The sequence below is a fragment of the Antedon mediterranea genome, chromosome 1 (genome assembly GCF_964355755.1).
Source record: "Antedon mediterranea chromosome 1, ecAntMedi1.1, whole genome shotgun sequence".
Taxonomy (NCBI): domain Eukaryota; kingdom Metazoa; phylum Echinodermata; class Crinoidea; order Comatulida; family Antedonidae; genus Antedon; species Antedon mediterranea.
This window is the reverse complement of record NC_092670.1, coordinates 5,935,361-5,950,420: the sequence shown is the minus strand read 5'-3', so window position 1 is coordinate 5,950,420 and position 15,060 is coordinate 5,935,361. Positions and strand designations below refer to the sequence as shown.

At 31.5% G+C, this 15,060-nt stretch overlaps 1 protein-coding gene across 1 annotated transcript; it reads left to right on the top strand.

Moving 5' to 3' along the window:
- The first annotated feature begins 261 nt into the window (after positions 1 to 261).
- On the top strand, positions 262 to 5,177 carry LOC140046106 (uncharacterized). Its single transcript, XM_072090634.1, has 9 exons — positions 262 to 448; positions 784 to 1,017; positions 1,232 to 1,411; positions 1,960 to 2,019; positions 2,677 to 2,817; positions 3,014 to 3,175; positions 3,346 to 3,489; positions 3,742 to 3,961; positions 4,218 to 5,177. The coding sequence occupies exons 1-9, from the start codon at positions 394 to 396 to the stop codon at positions 4,300 to 4,302; spliced, it is 1,281 nt and encodes a 426-aa protein (XP_071946735.1). The 5' UTR covers positions 262 to 393; the 3' UTR covers positions 4,303 to 5,177.
- The last annotated feature ends 9,883 nt before the right edge of the window (positions 5,178 to 15,060 follow it).

The window sequence follows — 15,060 nt, the reverse complement described above, 5'->3', positions numbered from 1 at the left end:
GATACCGAAGCAAGGTAATGTGCTAAAATCTGCTTTTGTTAGCAAAACTATTAATTCAGCAGAGAATTCAATAGAGACTATCATCCATATCAGATTCTATAGTACACGGGTACTTGTACGGGAAATTTCCTTTTTAAAGTTGATTCTTCAACAAATCAAAACATAATATTTTTTTAAAACAATTATTCACTTCTTCGAGAAGGTTATTATGTGTTCATAATACTATTCTATGACATTTTTACAGAAACCGAAAGAGAAATATTGTTGATAACAATAAGTAAGGCTACAAGTTGAATAATCTTATTGCAGTGTACTTTGAGGTACCAGTTTAAAGTGATTCATTAAACGCTATAATTGGAAACTGTATTACGTAATTACCAACTTGTATACAGAATGTTTATATTTTCAAAATTGACTTGGATTTTATCTATTGTTATTTGTATTAATGGTACAGTATTTTTGATTTATTATTAAAAAATTAGGTTTAATTTGAGTTTCAACTCATTTGCCAGAACATGATATAACTTCCATTTTGGACAATAACGCCAGGGTAAAATAACTTTAACACGCACGGGCTTAACATTTTTAACTAGTGTAGATCTATTACAGCTACAGAGAAAAAACCCCGGTAAATCGTAAATAGCTATTCTTTCATTAACAATAATTATGTAGTGGGCCAATATTATATTTACACCGTAGAATTACAAAAAGTTTTTTTACAAATGTTTTGTAATATATTATTATTTCTATTAAAATTTATAATTCATTGTTTATTGTACACAGGGAATGAAGACTGCCTTACAACTGAGGGTGACCCATGTGATACTAACCTTGTGCTTACAGACTGGCATCGTAGCATTCGATATGACACAGAGCCTGGGTTGATAATATCTGATGACTTTATAATAGATGGCTGGTATAAGCTGAGAAATGAGGGTAATAGGATAGATATAAGAATGCCAACCTCATCACCAGGACTGTTTAAATGTGGAACTGTATATCCAGTTTGGATTGATGGTTTGTTGATAATTTTTTACAACATTTACAGATCATTTATATAGTGCATACATGACATGGACCTACAGATTAATTTTAATTCACGATTCCCCTCAAATAAATAATTATAGCTTTACAAAGATATGTATGTATGAACATCAGATTAATATGAATTTCCCCGGTTTTTAATCAAATTAAAGCGATTAACATAATTAACTATTTCAACTATATATAGGTACATATCCAGCACTCGGGGACGAGGTGAAAACCGTCACTGGCTGCGTACCAACATTTACAGGGGCATGTGGATATTCGATAGATCTTTGCATAAAAGCATGTTCAACTGAGGACGATGATACATATTTTGTTTATTATCTTATTGACACTCCGGGGACGTCAATGGGCTACTGCACAGGTAATCATGCATTTATGCTAAAAAAATATTTGTTACCTCTCCTTTTCCAGTTGAGGATAACAGCATATTCAACTTCATATACAACAATCCGGAAATGAATTGAAATAAGATGTCATAAGGTTTAAGTTGTTAATTCAAAACAATACATATATAAATTGACGTAGCGGCAAAATTCGGTAAATCGCGCTTAACTTCAAGAATCTTTATTGAATAGGAAGTTGGTACATACTTTCGATACTGATTTTAAACACATAACGTAACTGTTAGATAATTGATAACGATTATTTTGGTTAAACGATTTGCCCTAAAAAGGGTTTTCTCTGAACGCTAAGATTTATAAAATGGTATATGCATTTTGGGTGGATAAGGTTCTGTAATGCATTGTGTAAATATTTATATTTGTGCCTTTTAAATGTTTGTTTTGCTTTGCCTTTGTTGCAGTCATTTACGTCGAAGATTGACCGAGAACAGCGAATGGAATAATAAAAAAAAATAAATAAATAACATTCATACTATTTAAAAAATTGGAGTTTATTCCTTTTTTTCAGATTCTCTTTTACCTTGTGACGGTAATACGACCTCATCGACTGGTTTTCCACCATGTTATGGTAAGCTACATCTTTTTGATTTTAAACGGTTTGAAATATGTACTTGATTTCGACATCGTGTCTAGTTAGTTTGTCGTTATTAACAACAATAATCATGATTGCTATTTAACAACCTAGATACGAGAAATGTCTGTTTGTGCGGATATGGCATCGGTAGCTAATACAATTGAATAAGTTAAAAATAAATTAAAAATGTATAATTAACTATCAATTCCAAATAAATGATTTTCCTTTTGACTTTTTATAATTTGAATGACAATTCTTGTAATGTAAATTCATTTTATAGCACGTTATATGTCATTTTATACATTCTTATATTATTTCATGTTATTTAATTATTGATTTTTTACTAAACAAAATAAATAACTAGATACTATGTTCAATAGAACATAAATCCTGTCATATGCGTGATGTGACCTTTGACCCTATTATTTCAACACTCCATGAACCATACTATTCATCAATAGATTCGGTTTTGATTTTTTTTTCCTTGACCTTTGACATTGCATGATTATGGGAGTGTCCTTCTTGTAATCATATTCAAACTCACCTTATCTTCAGGATTAGATTGTTTTTGCCAAGTTTCAGCTCGATCAGAGCAATTAGAAAAACAAGACTAGGCCTATCTTAGCTTAACTAAAGTATTTTATTTTCTAGTAACAACTGAAGTGAACCATTTGACATCCACCGGATTTACAGATCTGTCTGCAACAGATATTAAAACTAAAGACAATGCTGGGAGCACTTCATTCAAATCAGGTTCAACTAAAACATATAGTGACAGTACACAAGCCATAGGTAAGGATGTTTTCACTGTTAAGTTGTCAAAGATTGACTCAACTTCGTCTGTGTCTAAAAAAAGAAAGTACGACTGGAAAGACTAATGTAGGCCTACCAAATAACGAGCAAACATCTATGGAATATCAGAAAGTTAAGTGAAAGTGAACCGACGCCATCTGATTCGAATAGTGACATAAAGTATTTTATTTTCTAGTAACAACAACTGAAGAGAATCATTTGACATCCACCGAATTTACAGATCTGTTTGCATCAGATATTAAAACTAAAGACAATGCTGGGAGCACTTCATTCAAATCAGGTTCAACAGAAACATATAGTGAATCACCTTTAACCCCTGACAGTACACCAGCCATAGGTAAGATATTGTCGAGGTCAACGTAGGCCTACCGGTGGTAACATTAAATATTCGATAATAATCATAAATGTTAAAGGCAAAATAAAAAAGTGAATGAAAAGAATAACAAATTAAACAGAAACAAACAACAATAATAATAATAATAATAATAATAATATTTTATTTTCTAGTAACAACACCTGAAGTGAACCCTTTGACATCCACCGGAATTACAGATCTGTCTACAACAGATATTACAACTAAAGACAATGCTGGGAGCATTTCATTTATATCTGATTCAACAAAAACATATAGTGACAGTACACAAGCCATAGGTAAGGAGGTTTTCACAGTTAACGTAGGCCTAGCAGTGGTAACATTTAAGCAATCGATAATAAGCATAAATGTTAAAGGAAAAACAAAAAAAGTGAATAAAAAGAATAACAATTTAAACAGAAACAGACAACAATAATAATAATTAAATTCTGTGTAGTACAAAACTTAAAAAGTGGACGAAACAGGTAAACAAACAAAAAATTAAAACAATTATATTATTGTTATTTAGTATTAGTATATTTACATTGTAGAATACATTTCCTCTGAAGTTATGAAATCATCAATTGAACAAGAAAAAGAGATCGTTGGAACTTCTATTCAGATAGAAATCACAAGTATGTCTCTTCATTCAAAAGAAAACATTCCTATTGGGGACGATGATTCTCAATCCAACACTGTGTTCATGGTTATTGGAGTTTGCTTGTTGGCAGTACTGATCATTGCTTTATTTGTCTTAGGACTATATATATGGTATGTATTTAAACTTAATCACAATTGCAAAGAATATTATCTAAAGTTCTACACTATCTATTTATGTGACAAAAAATGTGATATGCCCATGGATATGATGATGTCATATCACTATATTTGGGAGTATCACTACCATATTTGTGCACATCACACTTTTTTCAAACTAGTTTGATAGTGTAGACAGAGCTTAATAGAGTGTATTTGACGAAAAGTTGGTGAAATATTGACAAGTTATTTTGCTTTTTATATTCATAAGGCGCTGTCGATCAGACAAAAATACGGAGGAAAATACCGTTCCTTTTCCGTTGTATTCTACTACTATCAATCCATATATCATCTGATGCTTATGAATCAAAAGACCTTTCATGGAGTAGGCAAGGATCTCAAGAAATGTGTTATTGGCTAATAAAAAAGAAAACATATATTTATTTATCAAACAATTAAAACAAAGGAACACGAAGATTGGCCCCGTAAAAATATAGAGCCTATGTCAAAATAATGTCTATAGGAAAGTCAACTTTATTAATTCATGGTAATATTTGACTTAATTGAACGTTGTGTAAATCATCCATAAAAATGTATTAAAAGATAACGTGCATTTATATATGGTACCAGGCAGTTATTCCAAGTAAAATCCAAATCATTGAATCTATTCAGATAATAGAATTGTTAAACAAATAACACCGGGTGTTGTGTATATTTATATACTCAATATATTTAATCTTGTTTGTACTTTTCTAGTTATTTATAATATACTGTATATAATTGATAAAATTTGTTATTTTAGTGATTCGTTAATGGAGCCAAGAATTAATTGAACATAAAAAAATACACATTTCATTTTTTTTTCTCTGGTGAATTTAAGTACCAGACAAACAAACATAATACTGTATATTTGTTCTAGGCTCGCCCAATATTTAATTATCTTTACTAGACTAAAATGAGTTATTACTACAAGTCTTTGTCAGATTGTTTTCATAAGGCTAGTATATTCTTTTTCGTAACCTTATTATTCATGGGTCTTATAAATACGAGTAATGCACTATTGATGCTGCATGTGTTCGATGAAGTCCTTAATCAAGACAAGGATAATGTAATAATTCTGTTTATAATAGAAACTGGATTATGACATTCTTCTGAGTAATTATTTAGTTTCACTGTTTGTAAATGTGTCGTGAGAAAAATAATAAATCATCTAATATATGTATTTATACTTTTGCCTATATATTTTTTTTCTTTGTGATAATGTTTGTTTTGTTCTAAAGGGTCTTACGATTACAATTACTTGTCTTTGTAAAATCCTTGTAATGTAAATATTTATATTGCTGAATAAATGTGAATGAATGAATAATTATGTTGTGTAAATATTACTTGTAAAAATCAATGATGAAACTCCGGTATACATGAATGTTTAGACGTCTGAGCTGAAAACTCCAGTGGCCGTATTCACCAATCACACTTAAGTGAGATATTTCCCTTAAATCCTAAGGATTTCCCTTAAATCAAGAAAATATTAAGGGTTTCACTTAAGTGGTATTCACAAAGGGTTTTAAGGTTAAGGGAAACCCTTAACTTGGTCTATTTTCCCCTTAACTTTTAAGGGACCTCAGAGGTCCCTTAAAAGTTCCCTTAACTATTCAGTACCTTGGTTGTGCTGACAATTCTGTATGTGCGAGTACTATGCCTACTTGTAGATGGCCCCAGTCTAGGCTAGGTAGAGATGCTAGGCCCCCTGTTGGTCTGCCCACTAACCAGCCTAGGATTCATGTTTGGTTTGAGTAGCATCTAGACCTTTTTTTGCTGATCCCCACCCATACAAATTAGTCTATGCCTATATATTGATTTATTTGTTTTGTTTTGACTGCCATTATCTTTGTGGAAGATGGCTTCCCATTTCGTTGTAATAGAAATTAGCCCCATTCTAGTAGGCTAGGTAGAGGTGCTAGGCCCCCTGTTGGTCTGCCCAGTAACCGGCCTAGGATGCATATGCCTCAATACAGACAGGCTTAGGCCTACACAGAATGTTGGTTTGTTAGTAGCATCTAGGCTAGACCTATTTTTCTTGATCCTCATACAAATTAGTCTAGGTTTAATATTCATTTGTTTTTGTTTTGACTGCCATCGTCTATACATTTTTCTCTTCATTCTCCCCGTCCCCCCAACCCCTTACTCTTTTTTTAAATATGCAAATTAGTTTTAGAGAGGAAAGTGATTGGACCATAGGGGAATTAAATCCTCTGTGATTGGACAATGGGACAACTCATGAATATTTATGATTATTTCTACCCTTACATTAAGTGTTTTCCTTAGGTAAGTAAATCCCTTAACTCATTTGTGAATACCCCTTAAGTGTTTCCCTTTGTTAAGGGAATTCTTAAATTTTAAGGGTAAGTATTTCCCTTAGCCTAAGTGAGATTGGTGAATACGGCCACTGGTTCATAACTCTGCTTTCGCTATTTATCTCATTGGTTAGCCTTTTAATTTGAGTGTAGCTTATGTTTGCTCTTTCGCCTATTCTTACTATGATTCGTGTATGCCTACATGGTGACCGGATAGAAACTATTAACCATGGCAAGAATGAAAACATAAAAACAAATTGAAGGAACATAATATAATGACGTAATTATTCAATGAAGAATACTTTCTCATCCGTAAAATATGTCAACTTTTGTTAGTGATTGCCCGGGTGAAGTTAACGGATTCAATTAAGAATAGCGCGAGTTTGTGAATACAAATTCATTATTAATATAGCAATTGCTCTCCGAGAGTATAAGAATTATACATGGTATTTATTAGCAAAAAGAAAGATCTAATTTCCAAATGCTATACAGGTACTGCTACCAAATTGCGCCATCAAGTTTCAGTTGGAGAAAAAAATGTAAGTAAAGAAATCATCTTAAAAAAAATTTTGCACAGTATTTTTTTCATCAAACGGTTTTTTACATTGCATAAATATGTATAATGTTTACAGCTACAGCATATATTAAACTATTACTAACAACTGGTAGACTGATCACTCTAAATCAAAACACTGAACCTTAAAGACAATTTTGTTTATAATTATATGCATTTAATAGTAAGTTTGAAAGTTCAATTTAAAATCACTTTAGAATAGCTTGTCACGATTTTGTATACAGTATATTGTACTTGTAAGTTTGCAGGTTTCCTACTTTCTAGGAGTTTTATCAGTTAATCTATATTTTTTTCACAACACTTGTAACATGACAAAAGTGATGATTTTGCCATTTTTCTCCTGACTGTTTGTATTGCATGTTAAATTTAACCTATCACAATTTAGAATGTTGTTTATATGGCAATAAATATTATCGTATAATTGACACAAAAAACTATTGAAAAATATTGAGAAATTTAACAAAATGTAATAATTGTTCTTTCAGTTCATTCAATCCACACTTTTGATTTGGCTTTTATATAACATTGTACGGAAAGTAAATTATTATACCAATGTTTGACTCTACAGCTCACTATGTCGGTCGGTTGGTTGGTAAACACTAACTTGAGCACGCGACTGCAGCCATGTATATGGCCTTGTTATAATATAATTTTATATAGGTGACACAGGTCATTCAACTTTGTAACCAGTTTAGAAAAAGTAAAACAAAATAATTATACAACACGACAAACCTTAAAGCAATACATTTTGTTATCTTAATTTTAATGTGGAAAAGACCGATGGGCTAAGCTTTGGTGTACTCTCTACGTGTTGTAGGTTGGAGATGTCAGACATGGATGATTGGGCCCATGATGGCGAACTGAACCTAAATACTTGACATAATCACTAAATAATACTAACCACACTAACTAAACCATATCGTTAACTCGCTAATAATAGGGAGGTTTCGCAACATTACGAATACGATAACGAAAACGGATACGTCATACATTTGTGAAACTTTTGAGCTGATCCCCATTTCATATTCGTAAAGCGTATTCGTGTTGACGAATATCACCAGTCATATTCGTAACTAAAAAACGAGTATAGTTTTTGATCTATTTTGCACATTTTGCATTTGAATCAGGAATTAATTATAATTAATTATAATATAATTATAGATTTATTGAAAGTAATTTACTAAAATGGCAAGTCAATTTTGATAAATAGCAGTTTTTAAAGTCCTCACTCGCTTTGATGTTACGCTAGGCCTAGGCAGCTGCCAAGCACCAAGCAACACGTACCTGCGCTTCGCTCAAATTTACCGCAGTCATATTTTGGACGCGCCTCAATATTTCGTTGCCATGCGAAACAGATTTTTTTTATGGCTTACGAAAACGAATACGTGTGCGTGACGTATCCGTTTTCGTTATCGTATTCGTAAGATTGCGAAACCCCTCTATTGTTGTTCAATCAACGAAAATCGTGTGGTTGAATTGAAGATATCGAGTTCATTTATTATTTCTATGAGAACCTCCTTCATATAATTGAAGACATTTTTCTTTTGGCAAATTACCATATTTTAGACCTTCTGCGTTACGTTATTAATTGTCAGATTTTTCATTATACAGTAAGGCAGTAGACACATACATTTTGTCATTTTCTGCGTAACTATACAGAAGCATAAGTTGTAAATTGTTATTTATCACAGCATCGCGTAATACAGGTAATTCTAATACTTTTATTGTGCATGTATCACCTTCACGATTAGGCCTATGTAATAAGTCATAAACCAAATGCTAATCTAAAAAGTATAATTTAACCATAATAAACATTTTGATAATGCTAAGAATGAATAACTGTTCTATTTTACACAGGTATACTGTATATTTTAATCTTGGCTATGGAAACAATATTTATACGAATATTCATAACTCTGACTCTAGCATCTGCATCCTGTGCGTTGCATCCTAATGTGTTTGTCTTCTTTTTAAGTGTATCAGTTACTATATCTTGTGATCATGAGTGTAAAGACGCCATAGTGTGCCTTATTCCTAAAAGAAAACCCGTTTGAACATGATAAACCCGTTTTTGATATTATCACAAATTGCCAAAGTAGGCCTAACTGAAGAAATTATTTATCATATTTTGTTTAAAAAACATGGGTGCATTAAAAGGATGCTCTAGACCTACATCTCAATATCTGATTGACATGCTCAATTCACTAAAAGAACTTATAAGCCGCATAAAACAAAGCGCCAAATTAGATATGTACCAGACAACTTTTTAAGCCTAAGAAATCATATCCTGTGGTGAACCAGTAAGCTTGTTTTCCAAGCTGCTATCGATGATGTTGTGAAAGATGCTAATTGTGAAAAGTGGAAGTTTGTTGATGATCTGTCACTGGTTGATACTGTACTCTAACTTTTCTTAGTAATTTATATGAATTACTCTTTTGAATGGCACATTAATTTGTACTGCATTTTTATATATTTTTGAATTAAATCGTTTTTATAATGTCTTGATTTGGTTTATGTTTGTGTATAGGGAAAATGTATGCGCATCTCAAACGAGTTCTTTGCAAAACTACCAAACTACAGAAACAGTTACTTGGATTCTACCTCATGTTGGTTCGCATGGAATCGATGCATACTTACGCGATATCGATATACTGTTTATTTTCTATTATTTAAAATAATAATAATGGTTTAAATTAATAATTAGGCCTATTTAAATTTAAAATACATCTATTTACGTCTTTAGTTATACATTGCAATTGAAATTATTTACAGGCATACATACATAAAAGATAATACAAACAAGAAATGAATTTTAATTTTTAATACCAAAAAAATGATTTTGAGTGATTAAATAAATATGTTTTTATTTTTTTTTGGAAATTATTTTTTCATTGAACATTTCATTCATTTAGTTTACCATAAAAAAAATGACTGAATGAGAGGATTTTTGTTTGGGAATGGTTTTTCAAATCATGCTTGTCGTGAAAACAAACTATTAATTTAATGAATTGAAATAGTAAGCAACGTGTCAACTACCTATTGATAATTATTTGTTTCGGCTGAGCCACATACTCAATATTAATTGAGCATTTTTGGGTTTTCTTTGTTTTCTCTCTCTTGTAATTAGTAGTATTACTTTTTGATTGTTCTATGTGATGTAGCACAAGTTATAGATATGTCTACAGACAACGGACGGTTTACAGCACGGAATACTTTTGCTGCGCCGGCTATGTGGTCTCGTCTGGAGGTGCTGTACCATAAACCCATACAAGTTTGAAATGTACTGATTACCATAAGTATCATAAATGGAGGCTTTATAAAAGTTAGACTACATTGTTTTACAATGTATTTTTAAATATTATTTTTTATTTTTATTTTTTAATAAATGCGTATTTTTTTTTTATGATGGTTGGTTTATGTGGCAGCTGCGTCTCTAGTCTTTGCATGTAATCTCAAATAGAAAGGTCATTTTTATCCTACATTAAACAAACTGATAAGGAATAATCAGATAAATCAATAATGTTCGAGACTATAATACTGATTGTAAACAACAAATAAAATAAAACCAATATTGTATTGATAATATTAATTGTTTCGCTTGATTTTTATTTTTAGTTAAAAGTATATATTTTAGATTTTTAAAAAATAGATGAAAATATTAATGCAATAATAAAATGACTTATTATTCTAAGATATTATACGGTATCCTTTAGAAATGTGCACACAGGACAAATAATTAACTAAATCCAAGCTACATTTTGTTCCGACCAGTAGTTCCCTATGATGTATATAACAATATCAATATTCAAATAAGAATAGGCTCTAATATCTCTCTAAACTGTCTGCCTAATACAGGAGACACAAAAATGTGTCCAGAAATATGGGTGTGACCTGAATATGGTTTGGCTGTATAGCATAATAATGTTCGATCTTTTCACGGGAAATTAATAGGGTTTTCCCAATAGATGTTTCTACTATATGTCTTATCACATTTGATATTATATATAATTTCTGTACTTGTTTTTACATTATCAATGTTTTTCGGCTGATTTAGCGTTCCTTTTTAAAATATAGTAAATTTTACAAATCATTGACGAATCACATACTATTTCAATTTCAATATATCTTGAATTTTACAAAACCTTTTAAAATAGATTGATATTGTTATTATTGCCCCAACAAAGGCACCGGGTATCAAAACAAGTTATAGACACCTGCAGTCTTGTACCAAGACAATGAGTCACAACTGCACCGCCACAATGTTTTCTTTCACATCGTCGTATTCTTTGTGCGCTACAAAATCTAACGAAATCTGTAAAGTGTGTGTATGAAATGAATGATAAAATAATGAAATGAAATAAAGGGTTTTAAATTAAAAATGTAAACAAATATAATATGTATGAAATGAATGATTAAAAGGAAGAAACTATTGTAATACTATTCTGACACACTGCCGTGTAAATACATGAAAAGGGGATATGTAGTGATTAGTCACACGTGCAAATATGTATGCTAATTAGAATGATAAATTGAAATGTCTGCATACATCTCAGACTGACTTCAGGTAACTTCCATCATCTGATATTGGTACCTAGTTCGTACCAATGTATCGGGAAGCCGGTCTAATATATGGTATAACGACCTCAGTATTTTAATGTATTGGGATGGGAATTGTGCTGGGAAGGCTTTAAAATATTTTATTCACTTCCGTAAATGTTCTCTAGGAGGTAGAGGAGAGCATAGAGATATATAATATCTTTATGAGGGGAGTAACGGAGTATCGAAATGTACGTGCAATGTTTAAACTTCATTTGTGAGTTTGTAGTGATGGGATATCAACATAACCGATATTTGTCATGGGACGGTTTTAAACTATGATTTCCAAAAATAAGAGAGTGTGGGGTCTGTTTGAGCAGAGAAATACTAAAATGATCGGAATCGTACCGGAAAGGTCTTAAACTACATTCGAAAACTTTTCTGAGACGTGTATACTTGCTTTTTGTGTTTCACAATATTATTGTACTTCAGCGTTATTTGTTAGCTATTTTTATTTTAATAATGACGAATAACATCATTATTATTTCAATGGATCTTGGATTTTACACTCAAGATTTAAATAGTTTATTAATACTCCCCACCAACAAAAACATCTAGATATTAAAAACAAAACAACAAAACACTTCTCTTGTTACCAAGACGATACATTCCACAGGAAATAACTAGACCACCATAATGTTTTCGCTAATATTATATTCATTGTACACTGGTACGTGTACGGGGATTCACCGTATTCTTCTTTAGAGTGTATTAAAGGTAGACAATTGATTATTTCTTATTATTTCACCAATTGCGCATTTACTATTTTGTTTACTAGTGTGCATGATACGAGGCACTTTAAAGTGTCATAATCTGTAAAGTGTTGTACGCATGCGTAGTTTATACATATACATACGCACACACAACTTTTCATCATTTGTATGAGTTGCTTATATTAGACAGTAGCATATGATGACGGAAGTAATAAAAACAAAATGAAACTGTTTATGTTTTCAAAATTTACTTGGATTTTATCACTTGCTATTTGTACAAACGGTACAGTATTTTCAATTTTCATTAATTAAAAAAAAAAAATGTTTAATTTGTCATTGGTGTCTGCCACTCATTTGCAATACTAGGCCTATTTTATATTTCTAAAGTATTTCAAGCTCACCTCACCTCATGATCGGGACTGAGGTGACAGAATTTTAGGATTAATGGACATCGAGGTGCCCGGAAATAGCAATCTTTAAATATCTTCTGATCGGGGGATATAATTGAAACAAATGCCTGGAAAAATGGTACTCTCATAGAACGTTTTATGGGAGTGTGGAATGTTATTAAATGATAATTTTAAGAATACAAACCTCTAGGTGCCCGAAAAAAATGTCTTTGTTAGTATAGAGTATCGATTTTTATTTTAAATCTTAATAAACATTTTGTTTGTTTGTTGTAGGCTAGGTAGGCCTAATCGATTAGTAGTAAGTAGGTCTAGTGTATTGTAATATATTAAACTATAGATTTTCAAGGAAATATACACATGATACGATTGCTTTCTTTTTTATTTGTAAAACTGTATTTAATAATACTAATTACACAGTGGCAATCTGTAAATACTATACGTTTGTTATTTACACGCAAAGTCAACGCAACACGTTGTGTGCTCATTATGATATTTTAAATTCATTTCCACGTCTGTTCAATAACTTGCCTCCAAATATTAAAGATAGTCTAGTTTTTTCCCTGTCATCATTTATAAATTCACTTAAGAAAAACTTGCTTCAAATACCTGTCTAAACTCAATGAAATTTTTATTTTAAACTGTTTTTCTGTATTTAAGTTTATTTCATTTTTACACTTTAGGGGTCGGAGAGTCACTCGATAGTGTTTTTTTTTCACTTTTTGATAATCCCGTCTACCCCCTAACGTGCTCTGTACATTGTGACCTGATGGTTTTTTATTACTTATAAAAAGACGAAATAAATGAAATAAAAGTGTGGTTGAATAAACGAATTCAACTGTTTCAACGCTGACGGACAGCGCATTTTCAATACGCGTTCAAAATCTGCAATAAGTCTGTCCGATGTTGTTGAATTGTTTAAAAAAAAAACCCCAGAAATTCATACCTCTATTGAAACGAGTACCAAGCGTTCTTATATAATTTAGGGGTGCAAATAAAAACTAATGTTAAGAAAAATTATAATTAGGTGCGCGAGAAATTATACTCGGGTAGGATGAGCCGCAATTCCCTACTCTACTTTATATTTCAGTATATATATTTTTGTCACTCGAGCTGCACCACTGCCGCTGGTCCTGGCCATTGTTGGGGTTTAGGCAAGACAATTTTTAGAATTTTAACATTTTATATCCAAGTTCCGGCTTTGAATTATATTGTAAACATAAAGAGATCTAATTTTCATTTAGCAAAAACTTCTAATCACTATAATACCACCAACCACCAAACACCCAGATCTCACTGAACTTCAGCATAATGCACTTAAACACATTAAAAAAAGAGCTTGTAGAATATTGTTAGGTGTTAAATATATCTCATATTTAGATGCTTTGGATGAATGTTATTTATTAACTCTCAAAACTCGGCGAGAAACATTTGTTTCCAATTTGCCAATAAACTCATAAATGAGCCTGTATTCCAGAATTTTGGCAACCTAAAGCCTGTTTTCCTGTCGACGTTAGTCGACGCTATCGTTAACAATATTCGGCGATCTTCTACGTAAACATTGAAATGTTAACGATTTACAGGAAAAGGTACTCGCTATCGTTATCATTTCAACTTGATCGTTTTCAAACGATCGTCGTTGAACTTTCAACGATCAACGTCGATAGCATCGAATAACGTCGACAGGAAAACAGGCTTAAATCAGAGGAAAGGAGTGTTGTAGAAAACATTGCGTAATGCCAACACACTTTCATTCTAAAACACGTACCAAAAGGTTTGCTAACAGTCCGATACCGTATTTGGTTAAGTTCTTAATGCTAATAATATTTAATCATTTCGATTAGTAGGTTGTTGAACACTAATAATACACAATCATTTTTGATAAAAATGTCTTGGTCATTGATAGTAGTAAATGGCAATATGGACCATGTTAAGCATGCTTACAATCCTACCATAAAGTTTATTTCATTTTTACACTTTAGGGGTCGGAGAGTCACTATAGTGTTTCACTTTTTGACTACCCCCTAAAGTGCTCTGTACATTATTACTCTGTATTATTTATAAAAAGACGAAATAAATTTAATTTTAATGTTTTTTCTTGATGTTACGTGTTTTTAAATATTTATTACTATATAATGTACATTGAGTTTGAAGTTTTCTGTAAAATTGTACTCATATTCAACCTTTGGTTGCCTGTATGAATTTATTGATACATATTATAGATAGTAGTATAATTAATTATTTCCTAAATTTGATATGTACTGTATGTTAGCGCCTCTACTCCATGGTTCTTGATATTTATTTTTTATAAACCTCACTTAAGGACAGACAATGTAGAGTATAGTGGAAATAAAAATCTTGCATTTCTAATAACGTTAATAATATATTTTATAGGGAATGAAGACTGCCTTGCAACTGAGGGTGACCCATGTGATACTGACCTTGTGCTTACAGACTGGCATCGTAGCAT